At 34.5% G+C, this 27,534-nt stretch overlaps 1 protein-coding gene across 8 annotated transcripts; it reads left to right on the forward strand.

Moving 5' to 3' along the window:
* The first annotated feature begins 11,197 nt into the window (after window positions 1-11,197).
* Window positions 11,198-25,696, forward strand: LOC120421108 (neprilysin-3). 8 transcript variants are annotated; one of them, XM_052707742.1, is made up of 6 exons: window positions 11,198-12,004; window positions 19,856-19,909; window positions 22,066-22,342; window positions 22,732-23,255; window positions 23,309-23,727; window positions 23,788-25,696. In XM_052707742.1, exons 1-6 carry the CDS (start codon window positions 11,993-11,995, stop codon window positions 24,941-24,943), a joined length of 2,442 nt encoding a protein of 813 aa, XP_052563702.1. In that variant the 5' UTR covers window positions 11,198-11,992; the 3' UTR covers window positions 24,944-25,696. The 8 variants fall into 8 exon arrangements, with proteins under 8 accessions (XP_052563702.1, XP_039440197.1, XP_039440200.1 ...); XM_052707743.1 differs by lacking the exon at window positions 11,198-12,004 and adding an exon at window positions 18,892-19,040; XM_039584263.2 differs by lacking the exon at window positions 19,856-19,909.
* The last annotated feature ends 1,838 nt before the right edge of the window (window positions 25,697-27,534 follow it).

The following is a 27,534-nucleotide window of genomic DNA, read 5'->3' on the forward strand; positions in this document are numbered from 1 at the left end:
AAATTCATATTTTTCCTGTGTAGCATAGAAAGGTAAAGATATTTTAAAGAATAACGATCTCTGTACACCAGTGTTGGTATTCTCGCGTTCTCGCGAGAAAAATCCTCTCTCTCGAGTTCTCGCCACGAGTCTCGAGCTGCCGAGAGAAACTCACTGATTGCCCGTTAGCGTGGCTCACGGATATATGAAAAAGACAAAAGTGTTCAATTTCGAACGCCTCGACCGAAATTTTGTAGCATTATAACCGCAGAAGCTAGCCTGAAATTTTGAGCGCATTTTGTTAATGTTTAGTTGTTCCACTCTTAATCTGAAGTTATAAAGAAATTTCAATAAATTTAATTTATTTATTTTCAACTTTTTAACTCTTCTTCGAGAAAGTTTTCCTATGCCGTATGATTTTTTTTCAGAATAGAGGTTTCTCATAGGTTTTGATCCGGGGAACAACTTTGTAGAACATCGCAAAGCGCTAGGAATTAATCCCGGAAAGATACAGACAAATTTTAAGAGAATGTTGAATTTTGTTTACGTACTCCAAAAAATATCCTGTATCTTTTCGGGATCAATTACTAGCGCTTTGCGATGTTCTACAAAGTTGTTCCCCGGATCAAAAACTATAAGAAACCTGAGAATAGGAAATTTTGATTGGGTTTTGGGAAACTTTCTCTATGAAGAGGTTAAAAGTGAAAATTTCCCATAGTAAATTTTTAGAAGTTCCATACTAACTTCAGGTCAATGGTGGAAGTACTAAACCTTAACCAAATACGCTCAAAATTTCAGGTTATGTTCTGGGGCCATATTGCTACAAAATTCCGGTCGAGGCGTTCGAAATTGAACACTTTTGTCTTTTTCATATATCCGTGAGCCACGCTATTGCCCGTGCTCTCCTCTGCTCGCGAACGGGATTTCTCGCGAGCCAGAATTGCCCGTTCGCGAGAAGTTGAAAGTGTTAGAAACGAACAAAAAACAACAGAGCGATTGAAGTTACATTTCTATACCATCGCCTTGTTCGCATTCATAAGCCTGATAAAAAAATTGATAGCTTGGGACGAACGGCTAGCACGAGGCGCTCGCGAACGCTCGCGGCGAGAGCGAGAACGCGAACGAAAATGCGAGTGCGAGCGAGAAGAGAAAGTACTACAAGTTCTCTCCCTCGTTCGCAAGCGAGAAATGCTTTTCTTCTTCTCGCTCGAATTCCAACACTGCTTTACACAATTCTTGAGGTCAGCTTCAGTTGGAATCCCAGAAATTGAGAATAGACACTCTTTCATAAATCCGTTTAGGAAAAGATTTGTTATTTTCAAGAATGAAAAATCAAATGAATAGGGGCAACAAACACCTAAAAATGGTCGAAACTTAGTTTTTTTTTCAAAGCATTTTTTTTTCAATGAATATTAAAGGATAATACTTGGGAAAATTGTCAATATGGAAACTTAGATGTAAATTTGTATAGAAAACTAATCTCCGTGGTTGTGATTTAAAAATTTTGACTTTCAGAACAATCCTAAAAAAATGGCATTAATAAATGATTTCTGTTTTTTTCCATCCAGCATTTTTCGTGAGAAATTTTTAAACATGTTAGGCCTTCTCGTGGATGTAACTTCTGGAGGTCCTGGTCAATAATGGAGTAGCAACTGCGGGTGGGCACCTATGCTTATGCAACCCCAAAAAAAATGCTTATGTTAGGCCTTCTCCACAAAAACGAATGAAAATACATGTTTAAGATTATCTTTGAACCTTATAAATAAAAATTAGACTCCGTAGAAATTGCGTACATTTTTTTCTCAGTGTGATTTTTTTCCGTCAAATTTGCTACATGCTTGTCTTTAACCAGTTTTTGATACAAATCAACGGCTTGTTTAGAATTGAAACTTTTGTGAAATAAAAATAACTTCAAAATTCAAAACCTAATTTTAAAATTTAGAAGCTTAGATTTTGAAAAAGTCTGATAATAGATCATTTATCTTTTAATATTTTGTTTGACGATTTTTAATACAATTTTTAACATTTAAAATTGGACCAACAGTTTTTGAGATGTCGTCAGTTGAAAATTTTAGGCTAATTAAGTGACATTTAGAGAAATTCATATTCATCGATTCGATTTTTTGTGAAGCTGTATCTCAGAAAGTAATTGCCTGATTTTTAAAGTTCCAAACAAAAACACCTAAAATACTAAAAAATCTATACCTTAAAGTAGCTATGGGCCAATACGCACCTCCCAAGAAAAGGGGTCAAGAAATAGCTTTACGAACAGCCGAATAAAGGAGAGGGAACGATTTCTTGGGGCTTTTCTTCGCCCTCTTTGGCTTGCTTTCGCTGCCGCTGCTTCCCATTTGAAATTTTTCTTGACCGGTTCCTTTCAAAGTGCGTATATCGCTTATAACTTTAAAACAGTACATTTATCACAACAATTGTAGAAGACTTTTCGATTACAAATACAATTTTGGTTTGAAACAGTATTTTTAATATGCTTGTCCAGATTTTCGACATTTTCCAAAAAAACACTTTTTTCAACATCTTAAACCAGATTTTGCTTCATACCATACCAAATATCATATAAACCAGAAATTTAAAAAAATATGGATTTTGGGATTTCTTTTTTTATCAAAAGCTGAATAGGGACCATCCATAAACCACGTGGACACTATTTTAGGAATTCTCAACCCCCATCCCCTCGTGAACAATTGTTCATACCAAAAAATCTTATTTGTGTAGAGCATGGACAATCGTCAATCCCCCCCTCCCCCCTAAGGTGTCCACGTGGTTTATGGATGGTCCCATAGAAAAAAATATTTTTTTCCGTATACCTATTTTTTATTTGCCTTAACTTTGTCGAAGACACCAAATCTTCAGAAAATCTCTTCTCAAGATACATAATTTCATACATTTACATACTCATTTTGTATGACCAATCCCCAAAATGTATGGAGACTTGCATGGAAAAACTAATGATGCAAACGTCTTTTGGTATAGGGAATGCATGCACAAAGATTCATCCAAATAAAAAAAATCAAAGATCGCTAAATCGTAGAAAACAACTACTTTTTTTAAATTGGAAAACTGCGACTATTAAAAAATACTAAATATGGCTTTATCTTGAAAACGGTGCACTTTATGCAAATTTCACTACAGTACTTTTTGATTGCAAATTTGATTTTACATCGAAAAATGAAGTTGAAACATTTTTACGACCAATATTTCGAATTTTTGAAAAAAATATGTCCCCTAAAACATATCAAAAAATAAAAAATAAAAATAAAAAATAGTGTTTTTTTGCAAACCTGGAATTTTTTTTGAAAAGGTCCAATAAACCAAATTTTTAGTTTTTGTTTTTTGGGTGTTTTTAATACCCCTGACTCAAGGTGGTTTTAAAAATACCCAAAAAGCAAAAACTAAAATTTTGGTTTATTAGACCTTTTCAAAAAAAAAACTCCAGAAATAAAGTTTTAGTGACAAAAAGTTAAATTAAAAATCACCAATTTTTTTTACCGTGTATCATTTTTTTCAGTGTAGTCCTTATCCATACCTACAACTTTGCCGAAGACACCAAATCGATCAAAAAAATCCTTCAAAAGATACAGATTTTTGAATTTTCATATATTATTTTTGCATGGACAACTGCCAAATTAGTATGGAAAATTATATGGACAAACTAATGATGCAAAATGGCTTTTTTGGGCATACCGAAGGCACCATAAAAGTTTCAGCCGGATTAAAAAATACAAAAAAAAAATCGAATGACCGAAATCTCAGAGAATTGCTCAGGTTTTGAGTGACTCACCACACATAACCTTCGGACGCCTAAAAATCAACAGAAAGACCACCACCGGAGACCACAAAAGTCCCGGGGGTCGAAAAGTTTTGTTTGAAAAAGTTTACATTTGAAGGTACAAAACAATTTGACACAAATTCTGAATATTTTTTACCTGTTCCAATCTTGCTAAAATAATTATCGACGCATTTACATTTAATTGTTTTGAGTTGATTTTTCGTTTAAATTTTTAAGTTTTTTTATAAAGCATTTCTTTACCGTCTGATTCTTCCTGTCAATATTTGAAACGAGATGTTTTCACAAAAACTAGTTTTTTGTGGTCCCAAATTTTTCTTATTATTTTTAGAATAATTCCGAATTGTATTTAATGTAACTTCAATACCGCAAACGCACCCTAGATAAACCAGACGACCAGACATTAGAACCCGTCAGGTGGTTAGTTGAACCTCCCAGGAACAACGCGCACAAAAACGTTGGTAAATCAAAATCGAACCTGCCAGCCGGCCAGCCCTCCCACGAGCGAGCGAAGCATACAGTCACACCGGAGCTGCTCGGGGACCATATTTCGGAAGTTGTTTTGATTCGAGGCCCACCTGCGTTCAACCGCGTAGCTATTGCAAGTCCCTGCGCTCTCGACCTGCTGAGCCTCTTTTGGTAAAAAGCTCAACATTGATCAAAAACATGCTGGGCACTCGAAGAAGGGATGCTGAACTCTTCTGCAATTTGACGATTTTTTTTTGTAAGGTTGTGGTTTAGGCAGAAACGCAGAATACGAGTGTCAACCTTTCAACCAATGATGACTTCCCGTTTGGGTGTACCCCATCGAAACACCCGTTCGTGTTCTGCTGTCGATTCGCCGCCACCGGATGACGCCACGGAGTGCGCCACGTGCAGTCAACCGACCGCGGCCGGACCCGAAATGATGACCCAAATTTAAAAGGCAAACAAAAGCGCGCGAGCTGGGTCAAAAGCTTTTCCTTGTCGACTTTTCCGGTCCACTCCGGTGGTGGTGGTGGCGGGAGGGAAATATATGTGTAGTACTTGAAAAACTCAATTATAGATGGCGCAGTGCAATGCAGTGTCGGTGGGGGGAAACGTGCATGAATTCAAATTTTGAGCACTCTTGCTGCGAGCTGGAGGAGGGTTCTGTTTTTCACGAGGAAACCAAACGAAATCTGGTGAGTGTGTGTCCCCACGGAGGAGGTGAAGTGGACCAACTGTTTGTTGATTGGAAAAGGCATTCAAAGTGATGAATGTGCGAGCCTTCACTGGAATTGAAAGAATGAATTTGATCAAACATTTCATCACGGGGAGCATACACTGTTTCATCGTAATTTGATGATAGGATGTATTAAAACGTTAAATGGGTTTAACAAATTCTGAAAAACAATCCAAAATACTAAATAAATGCAATAGCTCATCTCAGACCTCACAATACTTTCGAATTTTCTTCGAGAATTTTTATTTTGGCAAAGACCTTCTAATTGTCAAAAGCAACTTAAATTCTACGAAAAAGTTAACTTCTCTTGTTTTATGTTTCTTTTCATTTATTTTTTAGTATTTTATGCAATTGTCTTGTTTAGTTTTGTTGTTATTGGTAGTTTCAGGCCTTTTCTTCAAACTCCACTATGCAATCATAATCAATTTCCATTTTTTTGACATTTTCACCTTTTTTTGCCTTTCTTACTAAAGAAAGATATAGGGTTTGCTTTTGGGTCCGACTCAAAATCAAGCTTCGTTATCAAATCATTTCTCGAGAAATATTCATCCGAAAAATCTGCAAAAAATCATGGACGATCGATTTTTGTCGCCTCGTCGACAAGTTCCCGAGCATGGGTAAATAACAAAGGAAATGCGTAATAATACCTTCCTCTGGTATCAATATCAAATGTTGGTATTCCTGGACCCTTCAACATTTGTCTTAAGGATGCAAGAGCAGATGTGGTATCATACCAATTTAAGGTACATTGTTTTGATTTTGCAAAATTGCAGAATTTGTCAATGGTCTTTTGGTATTACAATGGTCTATTTGGTATTATCAAATTCCTCTGAAACTATGGGAAAGTTTTGAGTAATTTTGAAAAAAATAATCAATTTTGCGCTAAAATCATGTCTCAAAGCGAATGCTTTCATTGAAAACCGGAAATTTCAAACTTGATTTTAAACATTTTTGATATACCCCCTAAAGAAATGACTTGAAATTGTGGAAAATTTTTCTAAGTCAGGATGCCACATTTTGTTATTATTTAGGTATTGAAGTGTTTTATCAAATTCCTCTGAAACTATGGGAAAATTTTGACCAATTTTGCGCTAAAATGACTTGAAACCCAAAAATGTTAATGCTGATTTTCATTTTTTTTATCTACCCACTAAGATTTTTTTTTTAAATCGTTGCAATTTTTATAAGTCGGGATAACCAAATATTTTGAAAAACGAGTCAATCGACAGATTATTGAGTTTTGGTGAATTTCAATCCAGTAACACATATTTCTAGTTATTTTCCAGAAGCTTCATCAATGACAAATGAGCAATTCTCTACCAAAACTGGAAATGGATTTTATTTGTATTTTTTGATTTGGTTCAAACTTTATGGGGGCCTTCCCTATGACCAAATAAACTATTTTGCGTCATTGGTTCACCCATAAAAGTCTCCATACAATTGCTGCTGTCCATACAAAAACGGTATGTAAATATTCAAACAGCTGTAACTTTTGAGTGAATTTTTTGATCAATTTGGTGTCTTCGGCAAAGTTGTAGGTATTGTTGAGGACTTTTGAGAAAAAATAGGTACACGGAAAAAAATTGTAGATTTTTTAATAAACTTTTTTTTCACTTAAACTCAATTTCCCAAAATACTTATTTTTTGATTTTCGAGATTTTTTGATATGTTTTAGGGGACAAAAATCCACAACTTTTGAGCCATAGAGAAACATGGTCAAAAAATAGTGATTTTTGGAAAAAATCGAAGTTTCAAGCAAAAACAAGTTTGACATTATTTTTTAATGCAAAATTGAATTTGCAATCGAAAAGTACTTAACAGATTTTTTGATAAACTGCCCACCATTGAAAAAACGGCTAATATCCACTTTTGGCAAAAACGAGATATTAGCACCAGGTGGTAGAGGACGTTTCAACGCATCTTCTGGAACTTGAATTTTACTGAAATAGTGTCTAGACTTGGCTGCCGATGCGAAAAACCAAACGGCTAATATGCCATTCTTATGGGAAATTACCTTGACGGAGATTTTGTGTCAAACACTAAAACGCGTTTTTCTCGGAATACTTGATTTGGCATAATAGCCGAATTTTCAATTATGGGCAGTAAAGGGCTCCGTGTTCATGTTATAGCCACCGAAAGTTTGATTTTAGTGAAATATTTGCAGTTTTTCAATTTTTAAAAATAGTGAAAAGTTTAGAAAATTTGCTATAAAATTGTCTAAGAGACATTGAAGATTGGACCGCGGGTTGCTGAGATAGAGCCGCTTTAAGAAAAAGAAACACGAAAATTGAAGTTTTCTTAATCTCACCAAAACAACCCACAATTTTCTAATGACCATATCTCAGCAAATAATGGTCCGATTTTCAATTTCAATACATGAAAAAATCGTGAAATTTTCCGATCTTTTCGAATTTTTTTATTTTAATTCAAGACTAGCATTTTAAATGGGCGTTATATTCAATGTTTGGCCAATTTTTTTACCATCTATTACTGGGCTACCAAGGGCACAATTTGGTCCCTGTTATTTGCCCAAGTAATACCAAAATTTGGTATTCCCCCGTTATTTACCCCTGCTCGAGAATCTACCAAAAAAGTTATTTTCAATTGGTTCTATCATTCTGAAAACTTTTCAATGCTTTTGAATGCTTTCTCTGTATTTAGCAAACTAACGGTCAGAATAAACCATTCCCAAAATGAATCATTTCCCAGAAAAGTTTACAGATTATATGATGATATGAATTATCAAAAAGAAGAGTATTTTTTACAAAAAAATCAAAGGGATTGAATGTATAACACATCCGACCAAATGATTGAATGGACAAAAGGTTAAAGGCGAAATGGTCGAAAGTTGTTTTTTTAACGTTTCTAACAAAAAATAAAAAAAATAAATTGCACTGCATAAATATTGAAAAAAAAATCAGCTTTGAAAGGATATGAAAATATTGTTTATATAGAATCGAACATCTTTTAAAACATTTTAAGAAATCGAATTTTCGAATCGAAAACTGCTCGTGTTTCAAAGAATGGGATAACAATGTTGCTTTGTCCATTCGACCTTTAGTCCACATTCGACCTTTTGTTTTTCGGCTTTTGACATTCGATCTTTTGTCGCACATCCATAGCGATTCGCCAGTTTTCGTTAGATTTAATAATTTGAAGAAATTAAAAAAAAAATGTGAAAGTTATAACTTTTTTGTTAAGATTTACCATGTTTTTTTATAATATTAGATTTTGATCGTGTATGGACGTATAAATCATGAATAAATTGCTTCTTTGGGCATACTAAACGTGCATGCAAAGTTTTAGGCAAAAACTAATCATTTACCGATGTCACACGGAGAAGCTCACATTTGAAATTTCATCCGATCTGAGAAATATTTGCATGTTGTTGTATAATTCCTTTTAAAGTTTTTTTTTGATATTTTTGTCATACTTTTTGGAATGAATAATAATAGAAATCTTAATAATAATATATCAATTTTTGAAGAGATTTAATTTGTTTTTCAAATATGTTTTTTTATTTTTTTTTAGATTAAAATCATAAATTAAACAAGTTTATTCTTAAAAATACTTTTTTTTTCTTGCATTCTGTAGTGACGTTTGAGCTCATTTGAGTGCTTATCTAGAATTTTGCTAATTTTTTTTTGGATATTTGATTTTTGGGTGTTTTTAGAATCGCCTTGAGTCAGAGGTATTCATAAATACCCAAAAAGCAAAATAAATAAATAAATAAATGGATTATTCTCCGCCAACTCAAACCGCAGTTGCCCCGGCCCCTCTTCGATTTGCGTGAAACTTTGTCCTAAGGGGTAACTTTAGTCCTTGATCAATAATTTGCAGCCTGAAATGGTGATGATATAAAAACTTGTTGTCAAAAACACTTTTATGTCAAATTGAACGCCCGCGTAATCATTAATATTGACAAGAAAGGACTTGAGGCGTAATCTTACCACAAGTTCTTCCAGGATGCTTTCTTCGGACTGGCTGCGCTTGTGTTCGATTAGATTAGATTAGATTAGAAATTGAACGCCCGATTTGATGGCGTACTCAGAATTTCGAAAAAAAAACGTATTTTTCATCGAAAAAAACACAAAAAAAGATTTAAAAAAGTTTTAATTTTGTGTTTTTTTACATTACAGGGTTACAATGTTTTACAAAATTGTAGAACAGACAATTACAAAAATTTTGATATATAAACACAAGGGGTTTGCTTGTAACCATCACGAATTATTGAGATTTTACGAAAAAAAAGTTTTGAAAATATTGGTCGTCGTTGATCATGGCCGTTCATGGTCACCCGTGACAGACACGGGCGACAAAACAAAAAAAAATCGCAAAAAGTATTTTTTTGTCAAAAAATTTTATCGTAAAATCGCAATAACTTGTAATGTTTCTAAGCAAGTCCCTTATGGTTATATATCATTTTTTTTTAAATTGTCTGCTCTACAACTTTGTATAACATTGTTACACTCATAAAAATAACCCTGCAGAGTTAGAAAAAAACACGAAATCTTAAAATGATAAATTTTGTTCTGAATGAAAAAATGACCCCTCTGGGTCAATGTAGATTCGAATAGTACATTAAATTTCATTTAAAATTACATGTTCCAAATTTTTTTAAAGACGGGTAATGGAAAATGAATAGTACGTTTTTTTTCGGAATTCTGAGTACGCCATCAAATTGGGCGTTCAATTTTACATAAAATATCAAAAACGGACCTTGGATTCGTGTTCAAGGACAAAAACGAAAATCGAAGAGGGGTCGGGGCAACTTTTCCCGATTTCGTGTGAGTTGGTAGAGAATTACCCAAATTGTTTTTTGGACATTTAAATAAACTTCAGAAATGTTCAATTTTTCAGCACGTGTTCCGAAAAGTGATACTTTTCGACACTGTTTGAGTCTACCGACGGGCGCCAAACTAATGCGGGGGATAAACGTTTCACTGTTTTTTTATTCAGCAGTTTTTTTTTGGATTTTACTTGAATAATAGTAGTTTATGCAACAAGTTGCAAAAAGAGGATTTTTTCAGCACGAGTCGTACATTTACACACAGTTTTACGACGGAATTGCAAAAACAACTTTTTTGCAATTCCGTCGTGAAACTACTCACTTTTCCTGTCATTCTTGAACGACGAAATAGCCTACTTTTCTGTATCAAAAATAACAGAAACGAATAGCAACACTTTTCAAAATAAATGCTGAAAAGTTGAACTTTTCAGCACTTGTTTTGAAAAGTAACACTTTTCAACATTTTTTTGATTTAAATGATTTATTGAAAATTTGACTTAAAATTCCACTCAGTGTGCGTTTTTTTTAATTGCAAAAAATGTTGTATGGAACTCGTTGCAAAACTTGATTTTTTCAGCACTCTTCGTATTTATCCAACTCGGTGAACCTCGTTGGATAAATGTACGACTTGTGCTGAAAAATCCTCTTTTTGCAACTTGTTGCATGAACTACTATTTCAGAATTATTATAAAAGAATCAGCTTTGCAGTGAAAAAGGATACATTTAAATTACAAGCCATGGTTCAATACTTCAATGAATATGAGTTCTAGAATGCCTTACTCACCAAGTTGTTTAAAAATCATCAGTGAAGAAAAAAAAAATAGTTTTTATGAAAACTATATTTATTAAGAAGAAAAAAAAACTTTTTGCGGTACTGTACATCGAAATTTTAAAAATATCAAAATATCATGCTTTTTTTCAAAAATTATCGTCAACCCAGAAAAATTCAACTTGCATTGTAAGTTCGACCTTTTGTCACACATCCATAGAGATTGTAATCAAAATATGTATTAAATTATTTTGTTTTTTTTTTTGCGTTAATATTTCATTTGTTAAACAAACCATATAAATAATTTCCAAAATCACGTGATAATAAAACTAACATTTAAATGTTCAGAATAAAAAACTTAAAGCTATCAGACAATGTCACAACAAAATTAACTTAACATTGAAGAAGAAACACAAAACAAGACAAGTAATCACGACCCGCTATCCGTTACGCTATACACACGTTGTATCCGATTTCACGCGCCAAGAAACGGCTCGTTACAGTGGGGAGTTCTGTCAGCGGAGGGGCCGTTTGTTTCCCGGCGTTTTCTGACAGCTGGTGGCCACGCGCAGCCGCCCTGGCCCCGGACCCGGGAGCGCATGCTCGCCGGGGCTCTGTTTTTATCGCCACTCTCACATATGGCAAGTGTCAGAAGACCACAACAACAGCCGTCGTGTATTTTTTCGTGTTTCCTGGACCAAATTGGCGTTCATAATGGGTGTTTTGTGATAAAATTTCCATAAAATTCGACGCAGATTGCGGTTCGTCCAAGTGCGGGATTTGTTCCGGCCCGGTATCGACTGGCCATCACAGGTGGTCGAGGGATTTAAATGCCTCGCAAGGGACGTTGGTGAAGTTGGTCAGCGTTCTGGCAAACAAAAACATAGTTCGAACAAGTGTTTGGTGAAAGTTTACTAGTTTAACATAAAACTAAGAATTTATATCAGTTGAAAACGGAAACATTCGATAGACAAAATCAATGCAAACTTCAGCAAACTTCAACGACCTAGAAATACGCAAATTTCCAAAGTGAAGGATGATCTTCTGTGTGTTTATCGATTTTCCCAAGGATAAACAAAGCAAAAAATAAAAACTTTTTGCTGAGCCGGAAACTTGTGATAAAATATTTACTAAAGGTGCCGGAAGAGTTGCGATAAACTTGTGTGAAGTTGCTCTGTTTTGGATAGATTTGATTTTGGAGGTGCCACCAGCAAAAAGAGGCACCGTTTCGAAAAGTTTTTGTTTATATTTCAAAGAGGGAGAGAGAGTGTGTGTGCCAAAGTTTAGCTCTTCCTCCCCCGTCCCGTCTCCTTGAACAACCCATGTTGAGTGTGCTTTGTGTGCGATGTGATACGTAATATATACGACTATAATACAGAGTGGTGGATATTCAGCGTACGACTAGAGTTCGCCACCAGCATCAATCCTTTGGAATATATTGCTACAATGTCGGTTCAGGTAAGATTGATAAGAAGATCTGATTTCATTTTATTAGCATAAGTTAGTTATCAGATTCAAAATACTAAACTTTTTGCGAGTCATGAAGGAATTTGGAATTTCCAATGATACTTTATAAAATAACTAACTTATTCCACCTATGTGCTTTCCTCACTACTTCCAAAAAAATGTCAATTACTTTTCCAATAAAAGGTCGGTTGATGGATCCGGAAATTGTTTACAAACAAATAAGCAAGATCCGGCTTTTAAAAAGTACATAAATATAACTTAAGTGGTCATAACTTGTTGGCAAGGTCTTTCTCTTACCTATCATAACATGCTTGTATTTGAATCCATTTCTGGCCATTAATCTAGCATCCCAATATTTGAGAAACAACGTATGCGTAACTTTTGAAATACTTATCGAAACTTGAATTTGTATAAAAATCGTTCTATGGGTCTCGTGGCGCAGGGGTAGCGGCTTCGGCTGCCAATCCCGATGATGCTATGAGACGCGGGTGAAGTAAAACGTCGGTCCCGGTTTCTCCTGTCTCGTCAGAGGCGCTGGAGCAGAAATCCCACGTTAGAGGAAGGCCATGCCCCGGGGGGCGTAGTGCCAATAGTTTCTTTTCGTTTTTCGGGATCCTAAATCCAGTCGAATGCAACCGATTTGGTTCAAATAGGTTCTACTAGTGCTGAGAAACATGAGCGAGTTAGTTGGTCACATGCAAACATACATATACACAGACATTTGTTCAGTGTTCGATTCTAAGTTGATATGTATACACGAACTTCTTATGAAAATTTAAATTTTCGAGCAGGATTATAGCCTTACCTCAGTGAGGAAGGCAAAACTTTGATTTAAAATAACTGTCGATTTCAAGCTTGCCCAGTCACGAAATATTCTGGAAATATCCAGCTCTGTTAGAATGTTGCTAAAATCCTGCTAGAACATCTTGCCTGGGTGATTCTAATGGTAGGGGAAATCTACCCTTTCCAATCAAACACCTATCTTCGTCATATGGAGAGTTTGATGCTCGATTGAAGCTCCAAAAATACTATTTGGGCTATAAACTTACCAGCAACAGCACCGCCTCGAGTAAGCACGCAAATGTATGCCACTTACTGGCCAAAAAGATCACATTTAATGCACTTTTGATCATAATTTGTATTTTGCGAGACCACTTCTCATCATTTTGTTGGCACACACAGTGACACACACGAGAATCCCTCAAACGCTTAATGAATATCGCCAAAATTAACTTTTCACTTTCACTTACTTTTTCACGGCGCTTAAGATATGAAATTGCTTCCAACTACCGGCAACATGTTCTTTTGATCATTAGTAAGGCACTCACTTGAAGAATAATCCCGAAAAATGTAATAAATTAGCAAGCGCCATCAAAAAAACAAACGCGCCAAGTCGTTTGACGTTTCAATTTTCACTTTGCATTCCAATCGAAGGCTGAAGAAAACCGAGCGAGAGACGAAGGCAAAAAAGAACAAAGGCTGGCCGTCAACACCACTAGCAGCACAGCCAGCGATGCCAGGAAACTTTCCCTATAAATGCCACTTTTCGTGAGTGTTCGTTTGAACTGTCAGCGCAAATGGCAACACTCGACAGAGTGTTGGAAGAAAAAAGAACTAAGCCGATATTAGAAAAATGGGCGTGGCCCAATGCATTCGCCTCGATTAGAATACCCTTGGGAATTTTTTTTTGTTAAATGCTTGGTAAAGAAATAGAATAACTTTTAGTGAAAGTGAAAATAAACAGAAATGTTCACAAAAACTTGCTCTACTCGTTGGTGTACTTGGTTTTAGTAAAATTCAAGGGAGACTCTAGATTATCCAGCATCATTCAAACACGACCGTTTATTAGGATTAAAATGGGTAGATTTCCCCTATTTATTCAGTACTTTAAAAAAGAAAGAAAATATACTATTCTTTCAAATTTTGAAATATGTTTAAATCGCGATGGGAAAAAAATCAGAGCAATTCTTTCCAATTTTCAAAAATGGGGTTAATTTGTGTATCTTGTTTTGCTCAAACTTGTTGTAACCCATTTTGGTTTTTCAAGACTACATACAATTTTAACAGCTGTCCATTATATTCCCATTACAGTCCAGACTCGATTATCCGAAGAGGCCTTGGAAAAATTTTACTTCGGATATTTGAATCTTCGGATAATCAAATCACGAAAGAAATATATTTTTTTCGCTGTCCATTTTTTGACTGTCGAGCTTATGTATGACTCAAAAACTACTATAAATTTTAAATCCAATATGGCGGCCAACATGGCGGTACTGAAATATTGAAACAGTACATTTTTTTAATTTAATAGGCAATTAAATATTAAAATTTGTCTAAAATGAGGTCGCAGACCTCATATTTGATGTTAAAAAAAGAAAACAAAAAAAAAAAACGAAAAAAAAAATGTTTTGGTCATGATTCGAGCATTTGAAGTCCCATACAAACCTTCGGATAATCGAACTTCGGAAAATCGAAACTTCGGATAATCGAGTCGGGACTGTTTTTCCAATTTCTCAGCAACTAAAAGAGGTATTGGACTATGACAAATAAACATACAAAAAAAAACTCGCACTTTTTCGAGTTAAACAGTTTGTCAATCTCGCAAACTTGTCTGCGGCAAACAAAGTAAAATTTATGCAGGCTGACGTTTCTGCTAACAAACGCGTTTGTTTGTTTGTCATAATCTAATACCTGCTTAAACTATCTGCAACGCGGAGTTCTATAATTCAAGCAAAACAATGTAAATGGGCTAAAGCAAAAGTGTAAACAAAGAGTCTGTCCTGCTCGTGTCTAATGTAAACTTCCATTAACGTAGGCAGGACAGACCGTTTGTTTACACTTCGGCTTTGGCTGAATTACATTGTTATGCTTGAATTGTTTCAAATTGCGAGCAGTTTCAAATAATTAGAACTTATCAGCAATGAATCATAGTGTGCGTGTAAGAAACCGTGGATATCTCTATACATCTGATTTGAAGATTTAAAGATTTAAAGATTTAAAGATTTAAAGATTTAAAGATTTAAAGATTTAAAGATTTAAAGATTTAAAGATTTAAAGATTTAAAGATTTAAAGATTTAAAGATTTAAAGATTTAAAGATTTAAAGATTTAAAGATTTAAAGATTTAAAGATTTAAAGATTTAAAGATTTAAAGATTTAAAGATTTAAAGATTTAAAGATTTAAAGATTTAAAGATTTAAAGATTTAAAGATTTAAAGATTTAAAGATTTAAAGATTTAAAGATTTAAAGATTTAAAGATTTAAAGATTTAAAGATTTAAAGATTTAAAGATTTAAAGATTTAAAGATTTAAAGATTTAAAGATTTAAAGATTTAAAGATTTAAAGATTTAAAGATTTAAAGATTTAAAGATTTAAAGATTTAAAGATTTAAAGATTTAAAGATTTAAAGATTTAAAGATTTAAAGATTTAAAGATTTAAAGATTTAAAGATTTAAAGATTTAAAGATTTAAAGATTTAAAGATTTAAAGATTTAAAGATTTAAAGATTTAAAGATTTAAAGATTTAAAGATTTAAAGATTTAAAGATTTAAAGATTTAAAGATTTAAAGATTTAAAGATTTAAAGATTTAAAGATTTAAAGATTTAAAGATTTAAAGATTTAAAGATTTAAAGATTTAAAGATTTAAAGATTTAAAGATTTAAAGATTTAAAGATTTAAAGATTTAAAGATTTAAAGATTTAAAGATTTAAAGATTTAAAGATTTAAAGATTTAAAGATTTAAAGATTTAAAGATTTAAAGATTTAAAGATTTAAAGATTTAAAGATTTAAAGATTTAAAGATTTAAAGATTTAAAGATTTAAAGATTTAAAGATTTAAAGATTTAAAGATTTAAAGATTTAAAGATTTAAAGATTTAAAGATTTAAAGATTTAAAGATTTAAAGATTTAAAGATTTAAAGATTTAAAGATTTAAAGATTTAAAGATTTAAAGATTTAAAGATTTAAAGATTTAAAGATTTAAAGATTTAAAGATTTAAAGATTTAAAGATTTAAAGATTTAAAGATTTAAAGATTTAAAGATTTAAAGATTTAAAGATTTAAAGATTTAAAGATTTAAAGATTTAAAGATTTAAAGATTTAAAGATTTAAAGATTTAAAGATTTAAAGATTTAAAGATTTAAAGATTTAAAGATTTAAAGATTTAAAGATTTAAAGATTTAAAGATTTAAAGATTTAAAGATTTAAAGATTTAAAGATTTAAAGATTTAAAGATTTAAAGATTTAAAGATTTAAAGATTTAAAGATTTAAAGATTTAAAGATTTAAAGATTTAAAGATTTAAAGATTTAAAGATTTAAAGATTTAAAGATTTAAAGATTTAAAGATTTAAAGATTTAAAGATTTAAAGATTTAAAGATTTAAAGATTTAAAGATTTAAAGATTTAAAGATTTAAAGATTTAAAGATTTAAAGATTTAAAGATTTAAAGATTTAAAGATTTAAAGATTTAAAGATTTAAAGATTTAAAGATTTAAAGATTTAAAGATTTAAAGATTTAAAGATTTAAAGATTTAAAGATTTAAAGATTTAAAGATTTAAAGATTTAAAGATTTAAAGATTTAAAGATTTAAAGATTTAAAGATTTAAAGATTTAAAGATTTAAAGATTTAAAGATTTAAAGATTTAAAGATTTAAAGATTTAAAGATTTAAAGATTTAAAGATTTAAAGATTTAAAGATTTAAAGATTTAAAGATTTAAAGATTTAAAGATTTAAAGATTTAAAGATTTAAAGATTTAAAGATTTAAAGATTTAAAGATTTAAAGATTTAAAGATTTAAAGATTTAAATATTTAAAGATTTTTAGATTTTTAGATTTAAAGATTTAAAGATTTAAAGATTTAAAGATTTAAAGATTTAAAGATTTAAAGATTTAAAGATTTAAAGATTTAAAGATTTTTAGATTTTTAGAGATTTAAAGATTTAAAGATTTAAAGATTTAAAGATTTAAAGATTTAAAGATTTAAAGATTTAAAGATTTAAAGATTTAAAGATTTAAAGATTTAAAGATTTAAAGATTTAAAGATTTAAAGATTTAAAGATTTAAAGATTTAAAGATTTAAAGATTTAAAGATTTAAAGATTTAAAGATTTAAAGATTTAAAGATTTAAAGATTTAAAGATTTAAAGATTTAAAGATTTAAAGATTTAAAGATTTAAAGATTTAAAGATTTAAAGATTTAAAGATTTAAAGATTTAAAGATTTAAAGATTTAAAGATTTAAAGATTTAAAGATTTAAAGATTTAAAGATTTAAAGATTTAAAGATTTAAAGATTTAAAGATTTAAAGATTTAAAGATTTAAAGATTTAAAGATTTAAAGATTTAAAGATTTAAAGATTTAAAGATTTAAAGATTTAAAGATTTAAAGATTTAAAGATTTAAAGATTTAAAGATTTAAAGATTTAAAGATTTAAAGATTTAAAGATTTAAAGATTTAAAGATTTAAAGATTTAAAGATTTAAAGATTTAAAGATTTAAAGATTTAAAGATTTAAAGATTCAAGCTGGACTTTTTTTAACTTTTCGACATTAGAATAATTGTACAAAAAATGTATTGTCACCTTAAAATACCAGCGTATCGCTTTTACAAAGTTACTAATTTTTACGGTGAAAATATTAATATTTGGTTATGACTGGCTTTTTCTACACCGCACACGGGTAGCCTTCCGATTCCAGACAGATAAGATAACGCCTGTGCTGTTTCGCAAATCTAATTTGGTTCAAGTTCGATTCACGAACCGTACTCCTTCATACTGTAAACAATTATTTTGAAATTGATCAGTAATACTAAGAATTTTGCAAGTTTTTCAATGCTTATCTAAACATTTAATAAAGTGTGGATTTAGTTTCCTTTTTTATTTGAAAATATTGAGCAAGATGTTTATTTTTTCAAAATATTCAAAATCAAGTTGGGCAACATTTGTTATTAAAGTTACTTTCAAGGTAGAAGTGCTATTGTCGATTTGAAACTACGTTTCTCGAAACGTAGCAGATGTTTTGATATGCCATTCAGGAACAAGCGTTTCATTCAATTGATGCAGTCCGTTGTTGCCTACAGGATAAAGTACAAAAATAGTTCACGAGATGATTTACCGCACATCAAGCGCTCAAGTTTGGAGCTTCTTTAGAAAGCGGAGAATGAGGGTTTAAAATCTTAAAATTTCGATTTTTAGTCCATATTCTTTATTTTTAAAAATTAAAATTTTATATGTCGTTTGATTTAACATGTGAAAGTTGATAGCATTGCTCATTTCACCCCAGATGATATCCAAAACTTGGTACTCCCTTAAAATGCTATAGAACACAGTGTAAGTCACTGTACTAAGCGCGTCTATCATCACCGGAGAGCAGCAGCGAAGCGATAATAAAATAATGCGCGCGCAATTCGTTCTTTGCCCCGAAGCCACACCTACACCAGGCCAAACCTCCCCAGAGATGGTTCTTGGAACTACAGTGGAACTGTGCGTCGTAACAACGTCAAACAAGGCCAGCAATTCACTGCCATGGCTTGTGCTGGGGGTAACTGGAGCAGGTTTCGACCTTGTCAAAACTTTTTATGGGATTCTTGAAATTTTGCTCAGAATTGATGATTCAAGAATTGGGTTTGGTAACCTAGAAGTAAGATCATCAAAATAAACCTAATAGACTCAACAAATGACTGTTTAACTAACTAAAGTACACCCATGATGGTTTGACACCGTTAAATTTGAAGAAGTCGAACTTAAAAGGCAAATCAATAGTACTACCAACCGGTCGCTAAAAGTAGCCATGTCTAACTATCGGGGTTCCACTGTAGCCAACTTACCCCGGCGGGGTGCCTTACTGGATGAGCGTAGTTTAGTATCTCGCCAATTTTCCCTGTGCAAGCATACTCGTCGGAGGAGCTTCCAAAGCCGTTGTGTGTGAAGTGTGTACTTGTTTACGCCATATAAAATAAGTGAGAATTCGGGGAGTTGGTGTGCCACACACAGACTGTTCAGTAGAGCGCAGAGATAAACATTGACTCAAGGTTGGGAGTTACTTTTTGATCATTTCGAAGGTGAACAACTGCACCAGACCGACGCACGTTGGTGGGTGGATGGCTTTTGAACTTGCACTCCGGTATCGAATGCATTAGCTGTCCGTCGGTCTGACTGTCTGTCGGATAGCTGCAGGGAACCGGTGCAGTGTCCCTGGGGCGAACTAATTTGCATCTATCGACAATTAGATAGTCTAGTGATTTACTCGTGTTCATTGGCACAGTGGAATAATGCGTGGTAAAATGTATTCTTTTTTTAATAAATTTAATTTAATTAAATTAATTATTGCTAGAAAAATCTACCATGTTTCTTAAATATTGATTATGTAAGTTTTTATCCTTTACTGAATTTATTATTTTAATAGAGACATCCTAAAATAAAACGCCTAAAAATCAAATTACAAAAATCGTGCAATCTTTAATAAAATACAATCAAAACAATTGATCAAGACCGACTTACCTTAATTTTTGGTTTATATAAAAAACTGACTGAGGATTTTTGAAATAAATAAAAAAATCCACAATTCCAAGCTTCCTCATTTGGTGGAGCAGAATTCAGGCAATCGATTTGGCTTGTGATAACATTTTCATAATTAAAAGAACAGGAAATATTTTCCTGCTGGCTTGAAATTTCAACATCTTCAAACTTCGAAAAATTCCAGATCAGTTGACCCATGAATTAACCCATCAGTTTTTAACTGAAATGTGTTTTGAAGCTTTGATATATTTCCATAAATCCATTTGACAATGATGCAATGTTCTTGACACTTAAAAAGTCAACTTTCCCAAATTTTACTCTTTTCTAGGCTTTACCTCAGCAACCAATTCTTAAAAGCCTGAACAGTACAAATAATTCAGAGGTATGTACTGTTTTAATTTTATTTATTTTCGAATAATTTTAAAGGAGGCATTAAACTATGACAAACTATTAAACAAACACGCTCTATTCCGTGTTTGACAGTTTGCCAAACTCGCAAAATGTATGCAAGCTGACATTTCTGCAAACAAACTGTCAAAAAGTGCGTATTTGTGTGTCGTAGTCTAATACCTCCTTAACTTGTCAGGATATTTCAGAAGTAGTTCAAACTTCATGGTTGATTTTAACTGAAGTTCAGAAGGCATAAGGAATATCATTTTTTTATTTTTATTTTTTTTATTTTACTTGATTGGGTTTCCTATGTAGGGGAACTATACCCTTTTTCAGCCTATTTCTATTATCGGCCTATCAGCACTTTGATCAAGAATTACAGCTAAAATAAAGTGTTTTTGACTGTTCCAAAGTAATAAATAGCTCAACTTAAAGTGAGCAAGCAACTCTTCATTGTTGATACATCTGAAAATGTTGGTTTAATAGCGGAAACGGCAAAAGTGATGAGAATTGGTCGAACGGCTTAGTGTGATTAAAATGGGTATATTTCCCCTAGGGCCTTTTCAAAAAGTAAGCGAATTTTTTAATTACGCAGCAAAATAAGGCATATTTAAATAAACAAAACAAGATCAAAGGAATCAAGATTTGTGTTGATCAACCCAAAACGCCAAAACAACTTTTCAAAACAACAAAAGATTTTTGTGAAAATGAGACAATAATTGATTCAACGCAACCATTTGTTGATTATGTTCAACAAACAAAATGTTGAAACAAAACTCGAACATGCTGATCGTACAAAATATTTTTCTGCCTGTAGTTGAATATTTTTCCTTTATAACAGTTTTAAAGCTTTTTACAAATAAATGAATGTATAAATAATGTGATAATTTAAAGATTTTTTGAATGGTTAGTTTCAACCATCGTAATTGCATCAGATTTTTAATCATTTTAATATTATTTGTCGTGAAAGAAAAATTGTTCATCGTTTATCGAAAATTGTTTGTTGTTAAAATATAAAACAAAATAATTTAATTCAACAACTTTAAATTGAAATTTCGAAACAAAATGAAAAGCTACGAAAGATGAGCATTATTTAATGAAAAATAAAATCAAAAGTGTACTAACTTAGATGAAATGAAAACTGCACTACAATACAATATATTCGAGATGAAAAAAACAAAGCTTGATAATAAATGTTTGCAAATATTTTTTGAGTACCGTCATCAGGGGTAAATTGGATCTGAGGGGTGAAATCGGGTCATACAAATTTCAGCATTTTTGTATGACCCAATTAAGCACCCAGATCCGGTCGGTAAGCAAAAAAGAGTGTGCAGCGTCTACACGCACAGCGTAAATCGTGCAAGCTTAAAAGCGCTGGCATTCAAGCTTCAAGCTTGACGACTTGATGAATTGACGACTTGACGAATTGACGAATTGACGACTTGACGACATGACGACTTGACGACTTGACGACTTGACGACTTGACGACTTGACGACTTGACGACTTGACGACTTGACGACTTGACGACTTGACGACTTGACGACTTGACGACTTGACGACTTGACGACTTGACGACTTGACGACTTGACGACTTGACGAATTGACGATTTAACGACTTAACGACTTAACGACTTAACGACTTGACGACTTGCCGATTTGACGACTTGACGACTTGCAATTTAACGATTTAACGACTTGACGACTTGCCGATTTGACGACTTGACGACTTGACGACTTGACGACTTGACGAATTGACGACTTGACGACTTGACGATTTAACGATTTAACGACTTGACGACTTGCCGATTTGATGACTTGACGACTTGACGACTTGACGACTTGACGACTTGACGACTTGACGACTTGACGACTTGACGACTTGACGAATTGACGACTTGACGACTTGACGATTTAACGATTTAACGACTTGACGACTTGCCGATTTGATGACTTGACGACTTGACGACTTGACGACTTGACGACTTGGAGAGTTCGTAGCAATTTCCCACTGTGTCATTGCGGGGGTGCCTCTTAGTCGTTAATTGAAACACACAGTTCTTCATTGTTTTATATCTAGCCTGCCTTCAAGGCACTATTCGGCCTCATCTGAACCGAACGTCTTCTTGTCTCTTTCTCCCGCTCACAGATGACCCGCTACAAGCAGGCCCAGTTTGCGGACGAGGACAGCAGCAGCATCGGGTCGATCCAGATCAATGAGACGAGCCGGAGCCCCACGATGCACATCCGGTACCACACGGCCAGGGGGACGTCCCTGTGGCACGCCCGGTCCAAGCTGGAGAAGGTGCTGCTGCTGTTGATGCTGGGCTCGGTGGTGACGATCGTCGTGCTGGCGTCCATCCTGGCCACCGAAAGCACCCGGATACTGCACGTGCAGCCCCACGTGGACTCCAACATCTACAAGGGTGAGAGGGGGTTTTTTCTTCTTTTGTGGGGTGGTGCAATCTGCGCTTCATGGAAATAGAAGTTATCAATTTTCATTTTGTCGATGGCAGCTTTCGACGGAATTCAATTTGTGATTGACGCTTCTGCAAACAGCGATGTAAAATGCAAGTAAAACGTTATACCTATATGAACACAGTTCTGCGCAATCAATGATTTGTGGCGAATGAAATTTGCAGTCTTAAAATAGAATATTTAGATTCAGGGTGTGTTTTTGAAAGTTGAGTTGAGCTGTTTGCTGATCGGAAAAATTAAGAATCAATAAAGTTTTGAATTACCATCAAAATCAAATAACATTTTTAAAAGATAAAGTAAAATCTTCCGAAAACTTATCAAAGTAAAATTCTCACAGATGGCTCGTTGCTGTCCGGCGACTCGCCGATGCCGTGCCTGGACAAGCACTGCATCTTCGCGGCCAGCGAGATCCTGCACTCGATCGACAGCAGCGTGGATCCGTGCACGGACTTTTACGGGTTCGCGTGCAACCAGTGGATCAAGAACAACCCCATCCCGGACGGCAAGTCCATGTGGGGCACGTTCGGCAAGCTGGAACAGCAGAACCAGCTGGTGGTGAAGAACGTGCTGGAGCGACCGGAGGCGGACTTCAAGTCGAAAGCGGAGAAGAAGGCCAAGCTGTACTACGCGTCGTGTCTGGACGAGGACGAAACGATGGAGAAGCTGGGCGCGGATCCGCTGCTGAAGCTGCTGAAGAGCGTCGGTGGGTGGAACGTAACGGCAAACGCGAGCGGGTTCGATCTGAGCAAGTGGTCGCTGCAGAAGTCGCTGCAGGTGCTGCAGATCAAGTACAACATGGGAGGGTTGTTTGGGTGGGCGGTCGGGGAGGACGATCGCAACTCGTCCAAGCATATCATTCAGGTACGAGGGTGAGACGGAGGTTCTTTTTGGTTTGCTAACGCTTTGTTTTGCAGATCGATCAAGGAGGTCTAACGCTCCCGTCCAGGGACAACTATCTGAACAAAACGGCCAACGCCAAGATCCTGGCGGCGTACTTGGACTACATGACCAAGGTGTCGGTGCTGTTGGGAGCTAACGAGTCGGAGGCTCGTCGCCAGATGACGGAGGTGATCGCGTTCGAGACGAAGCTGGCCGGGATCACGACGCCGCAGGATCAGCGCAGGGATGACGAGGAGAACTACCACCTGATGACGATCCACGAGCTGCAGGAGAAGGCTCCGTTCATCAACTGGCGCGATCATTTCGAGGAGGCGTTCCGGTTGGTCAAGCGCAAGATCACCGAGAAGGAGAACGTGGTGGTGTACGCACCAGACTACCTGAAGAAGCTGAACGAGCTGATCGTGGAGTATCAAACGACGGACGAGAAGAAGATGTGAGTATGTTTTGGGGTGGTTTGGTGAGAGTGAAGTTTGACGACGTTGATTAATTACAGCATCCTGAACAACTACCTGGTGTGGCAGACGGTGCGAACGTTGACGGCGTGCTTGTCGAAGGCGTTCCGGGATGCGTACAAGGGTTTGCGGAAGGCGTTGATCGGATCCGATGGTGGGGAGGAACCGTGGAGGTATTGTGTTAGTGACACGACCAACGTGCTAGGGTTCGCTATTGGGGCGATGTTCGTGCGGGAAGTGTTTCACGGTGAGTCGAAACCACGGGCCGAGGAAATGATCAACGAGGTTAGGAATGCGTTCAAGGAGAATTTGGACACGCTGGTGTGGATGGATAACGAAACGCGAAAGCTAGCGGAAGAAAAGGCGGATGCCATTACGGATATGATTGGATTTCCGGATTATATCTTGAATCCGGAAGAGCTGGACAAGAAGTACCAGGAGCTGAACATTGATCCGAAGGCGTACTTTGACAACAACATCAACTTTAACATTTACAGCTTGAAGAAGAATCTGGAGAAGCTCGACCAACCGGTGAACAAGAGCCGTTGGGGCATGACTCCACCGACAGTGAACGCGTACTACACACCAACCAAGAATCAAATAGTATTCCCAGCCGGGATCCTCCAGCTTCCTTTCTTCGACATGAAGAACCCAAAGAGCTTGAACTACGGAGCAATGGGAGTGGTGATGGGACACGAGCTGACACATGCGTTCGACGATCAAGGTCGCGAGTACGACAAGTACGGGAACCTTCACCAGTGGTGGAACAACAAAACCGTCGAGCGGTTCAAGAAGCAAACGGACTGCTTCAACAAGCAGTACAGCTCGTACAAAGTGAACGGGAAGAACCTCAACGGCAAGCAAACCATGGGCGAGAACATCGCCGACAACGGCGGACTCAAGGCGGCCTTCCACGCGTACATTAAGAACGAAAAGTTCAGCACCACCCCGACGGACACCCTTCCCCTGCCCGGACTGAACATGACCCACCGGCAGCTCTTCTTCGTGTCCTTTGCCCAGGTCTGGTGCTCGGCCGTGACCGACGAAACGACCACGCTGCAGATCGACAAAGATCCGCACTCGCCGCCGCAGTATCGGGTGATCGGCTCCCTTTCGAATCTGCAGGAATTCTCCGACACGTTCAAGTGCAAGCTCGGCTCCCGGATGAATCCGGAGCGCAAGTGCGAGGTGTGGTAAAGGCACTTCGCCGACGAGCTCCAGAGGAGTGGATTTATATCAGTGTAAAGCTTTCGTTTTTTGTCTTTTGTACAAACAATCAGTTAGCAATCTAACCACAAATTAAGATTCTGTTGGCTGGTACCATTTTGACTATCTATTACGAGAGATTATTCTTGATCTGAAATGCCAAATTTCCCCCCAAAGAATCTGTGTAAGATACATACCCTTAATGGATAAAAACACAAATAAATATACAAACTTACTATGCAAATGAAAAAAAAAAGAAACATTATTGTCCTAGATCAATAAGACACAGAAAAATATAAAAAACCATTCGAAACCATTACTAAGTGTACTAAAAAAATCAAGAAAAAAAGTTACTAAATGTGATTAAAAAATCTGAAGGTGGACAAAGTGGCAGCGCATAGTAGGACAAGCACACTTATCAGACAACGGAGAATCAAATTTTCTACCAAAGAAAAAAAGAACAAGTGTAAACCGTATTATCTAATACATCTATTAATGTTTCAAACGTCAACACAATCTCAAAAGACATTCGGTTCCTCACACACAACTGTATCAGGAAGAAAAAAAAGTTTATGTTAGTGGAACAATTTAGTTGTATCGATGTGAAATATTTATTATGTTTAGTAAACGAAGTGGCAGCGAATCGATGACCGATGCGCGCACGTGCGTTGTCAACAACAGCAGCAGCAGGAGCACAATTCAATTACATTTGAGAAATAAAATAGACAAATTGATACTTAATAAGGAGTGCGATTGATATTTTGATCCGAAAGTCCCCGATTTGTTCAAGTGTTTTTTAGTTTATCTATATTAGTTACACTTATTTTAAATTTGTTTAAGGGGTTACATACATGTAAATCGGCAAAAATTTGAGCACACAATTAATTTTTTTTCAAAATCTGTTTTCAGGGCATTAAAATATACATTTTCATCTATTAACAAAACAAATTTGAAGACATTTGGTTGTATCATTGCCGAGATATAGCTAATTGAAGTTAGCAGTTTCAGAAAACGGGTGCCACGATATCTCAACATTGTTTCGACCAAATCGGCTCAAAATTTTGGTGAAGACTCGTTAAACCGGTCCCGTTTGCATGACGAAGGCCGATTTACAAAAAAAAAATTTAAAAAAAAGATAAAAATATTTTTCTGTTTTTCATATAAAAAATCGCCAGTTTTTGATTTTTGTATTTTTTGAAAATTCAAAATTTCAAAATCGGGCTTCGTCATGCACACGGAACATGTCTTGGGAGTCTTCACTCAAAATTTCAGCCAATTTGGTCTATCCCATCTCGAGATATCGTGGCACCCGTAAAACAACTTGGTTATTATTATTAGTTTTATTAAAGACACTTTACCATTGCAATGGCATTCGTGTCGTACAACTTGGTGTTCAGAGAAAAACGCTCAGAAAGTTAGACAGTTGGCTTTGCGCATGGCAAAATTCTAAGCTTAAATCGTCTCTAATTCAGTTTAATCATGAAATATCTTCATGAAACTTTCAGGAGTGATTAAAAAACATCTTTTAAGTGGATTTCTGTAATATGAAATTTTGTGATTTTCTACATGTATGTAACCCCTTAATAATCCGGATATTTTTTCCAAATCCTGTCCAATCAGTTTTAACATAGAAATACTGCAAAAAGTTATGACTTAATTTGTGTAAAATGCCTAAGAACAAAACAAATTGTATGTAATATTACATGCAAAAATATGTAGTTCGAAAATCAACATGAACAAAATGTTAATGTAATACTGGCTGTTATCCTTTCTACCAAGATTGTTGATCGATATTTGGTTTGCATTTTCACTATTATTAGAATATTTTTTGTTAAATACTTAAATTTTTCTAAAATTCCGTATTTTGTCGAAAATACTCGAATTTTCATAATTTGCAATATGGTTATCAAACGATTTGGAATTTTGCATGCATTTTCATTGTTTAATTTTTTTTATCAGGGAAAGTACTAAAATTTTCTCAAAATAAAGTATTTTTATGAAAATACTATAATTTGCTTATAGAGATTAAAAATGTTTTATAGTTTGATACTCATTTTACACATTATTAAAATTTGATTATTTTTAAAAAATACGAGATAATAAGAAATTTTTAGTATTTAACAAATTTACTGTAATAAAACTGAAAAAGCCTACAACATTTCTGGAGTTTTTTTTAAAGGTCCAATAAACCATTAATTATTAAAAAACACTCAAAAAGCAACAACAGAAAATTTGGTTTATTTGTTTCTTTCATATCCATATTAGAAATTTTGAAAATTTGAGTTTTTTTTTCCAAAAATACAGAGTTTTATGATCATTCAAGTATTTAACAAAAAAACTCTAATGATAGTGAAAACGCATACCAAGTTTTGCTTCTTTTGAGTAATTTAGAATTAAAAAAATGATATTTTGTGATTTTTTTTAAGTATTTATTTTTTGAAAATTACTGCATTATCAAAAAAAAAATCTTAGTGAAAGCATTACAAAATTTAAGTGATTGTTTAAGTAAATTTTCGAAAGATTTCAAAAAGAGTTATCGTCGATAAGAGAAACAAAAAACGATGATTTGTGAAATTTTAGTT

This window comes from Culex pipiens, chromosome 2 (genome assembly GCF_016801865.2).
Source record: "Culex pipiens pallens isolate TS chromosome 2, TS_CPP_V2, whole genome shotgun sequence".
Lineage (NCBI taxonomy): Eukaryota > Metazoa > Arthropoda > Insecta > Diptera > Culicidae > Culex > Culex pipiens.

What these genes read in the sequence shown, in the direction of transcription:
- LOC120421108 (XM_052707742.1), top strand. An exon ending in GGACTCCAACATCTACAAGG is followed by an intron (nt 22,343 to 22,731) that starts GTGAGAGGGGGT and finishes AAATTCTCACAG; the next exon opens with ATGGCTCGTTGCTGTCCGGC. An exon ending in ACGACGGACGAGAAGAAGAT is followed by an intron (nt 23,728 to 23,787) that starts GTGAGTATGTTT and finishes GATTAATTACAG; the next exon opens with CATCCTGAACAACTACCTGG.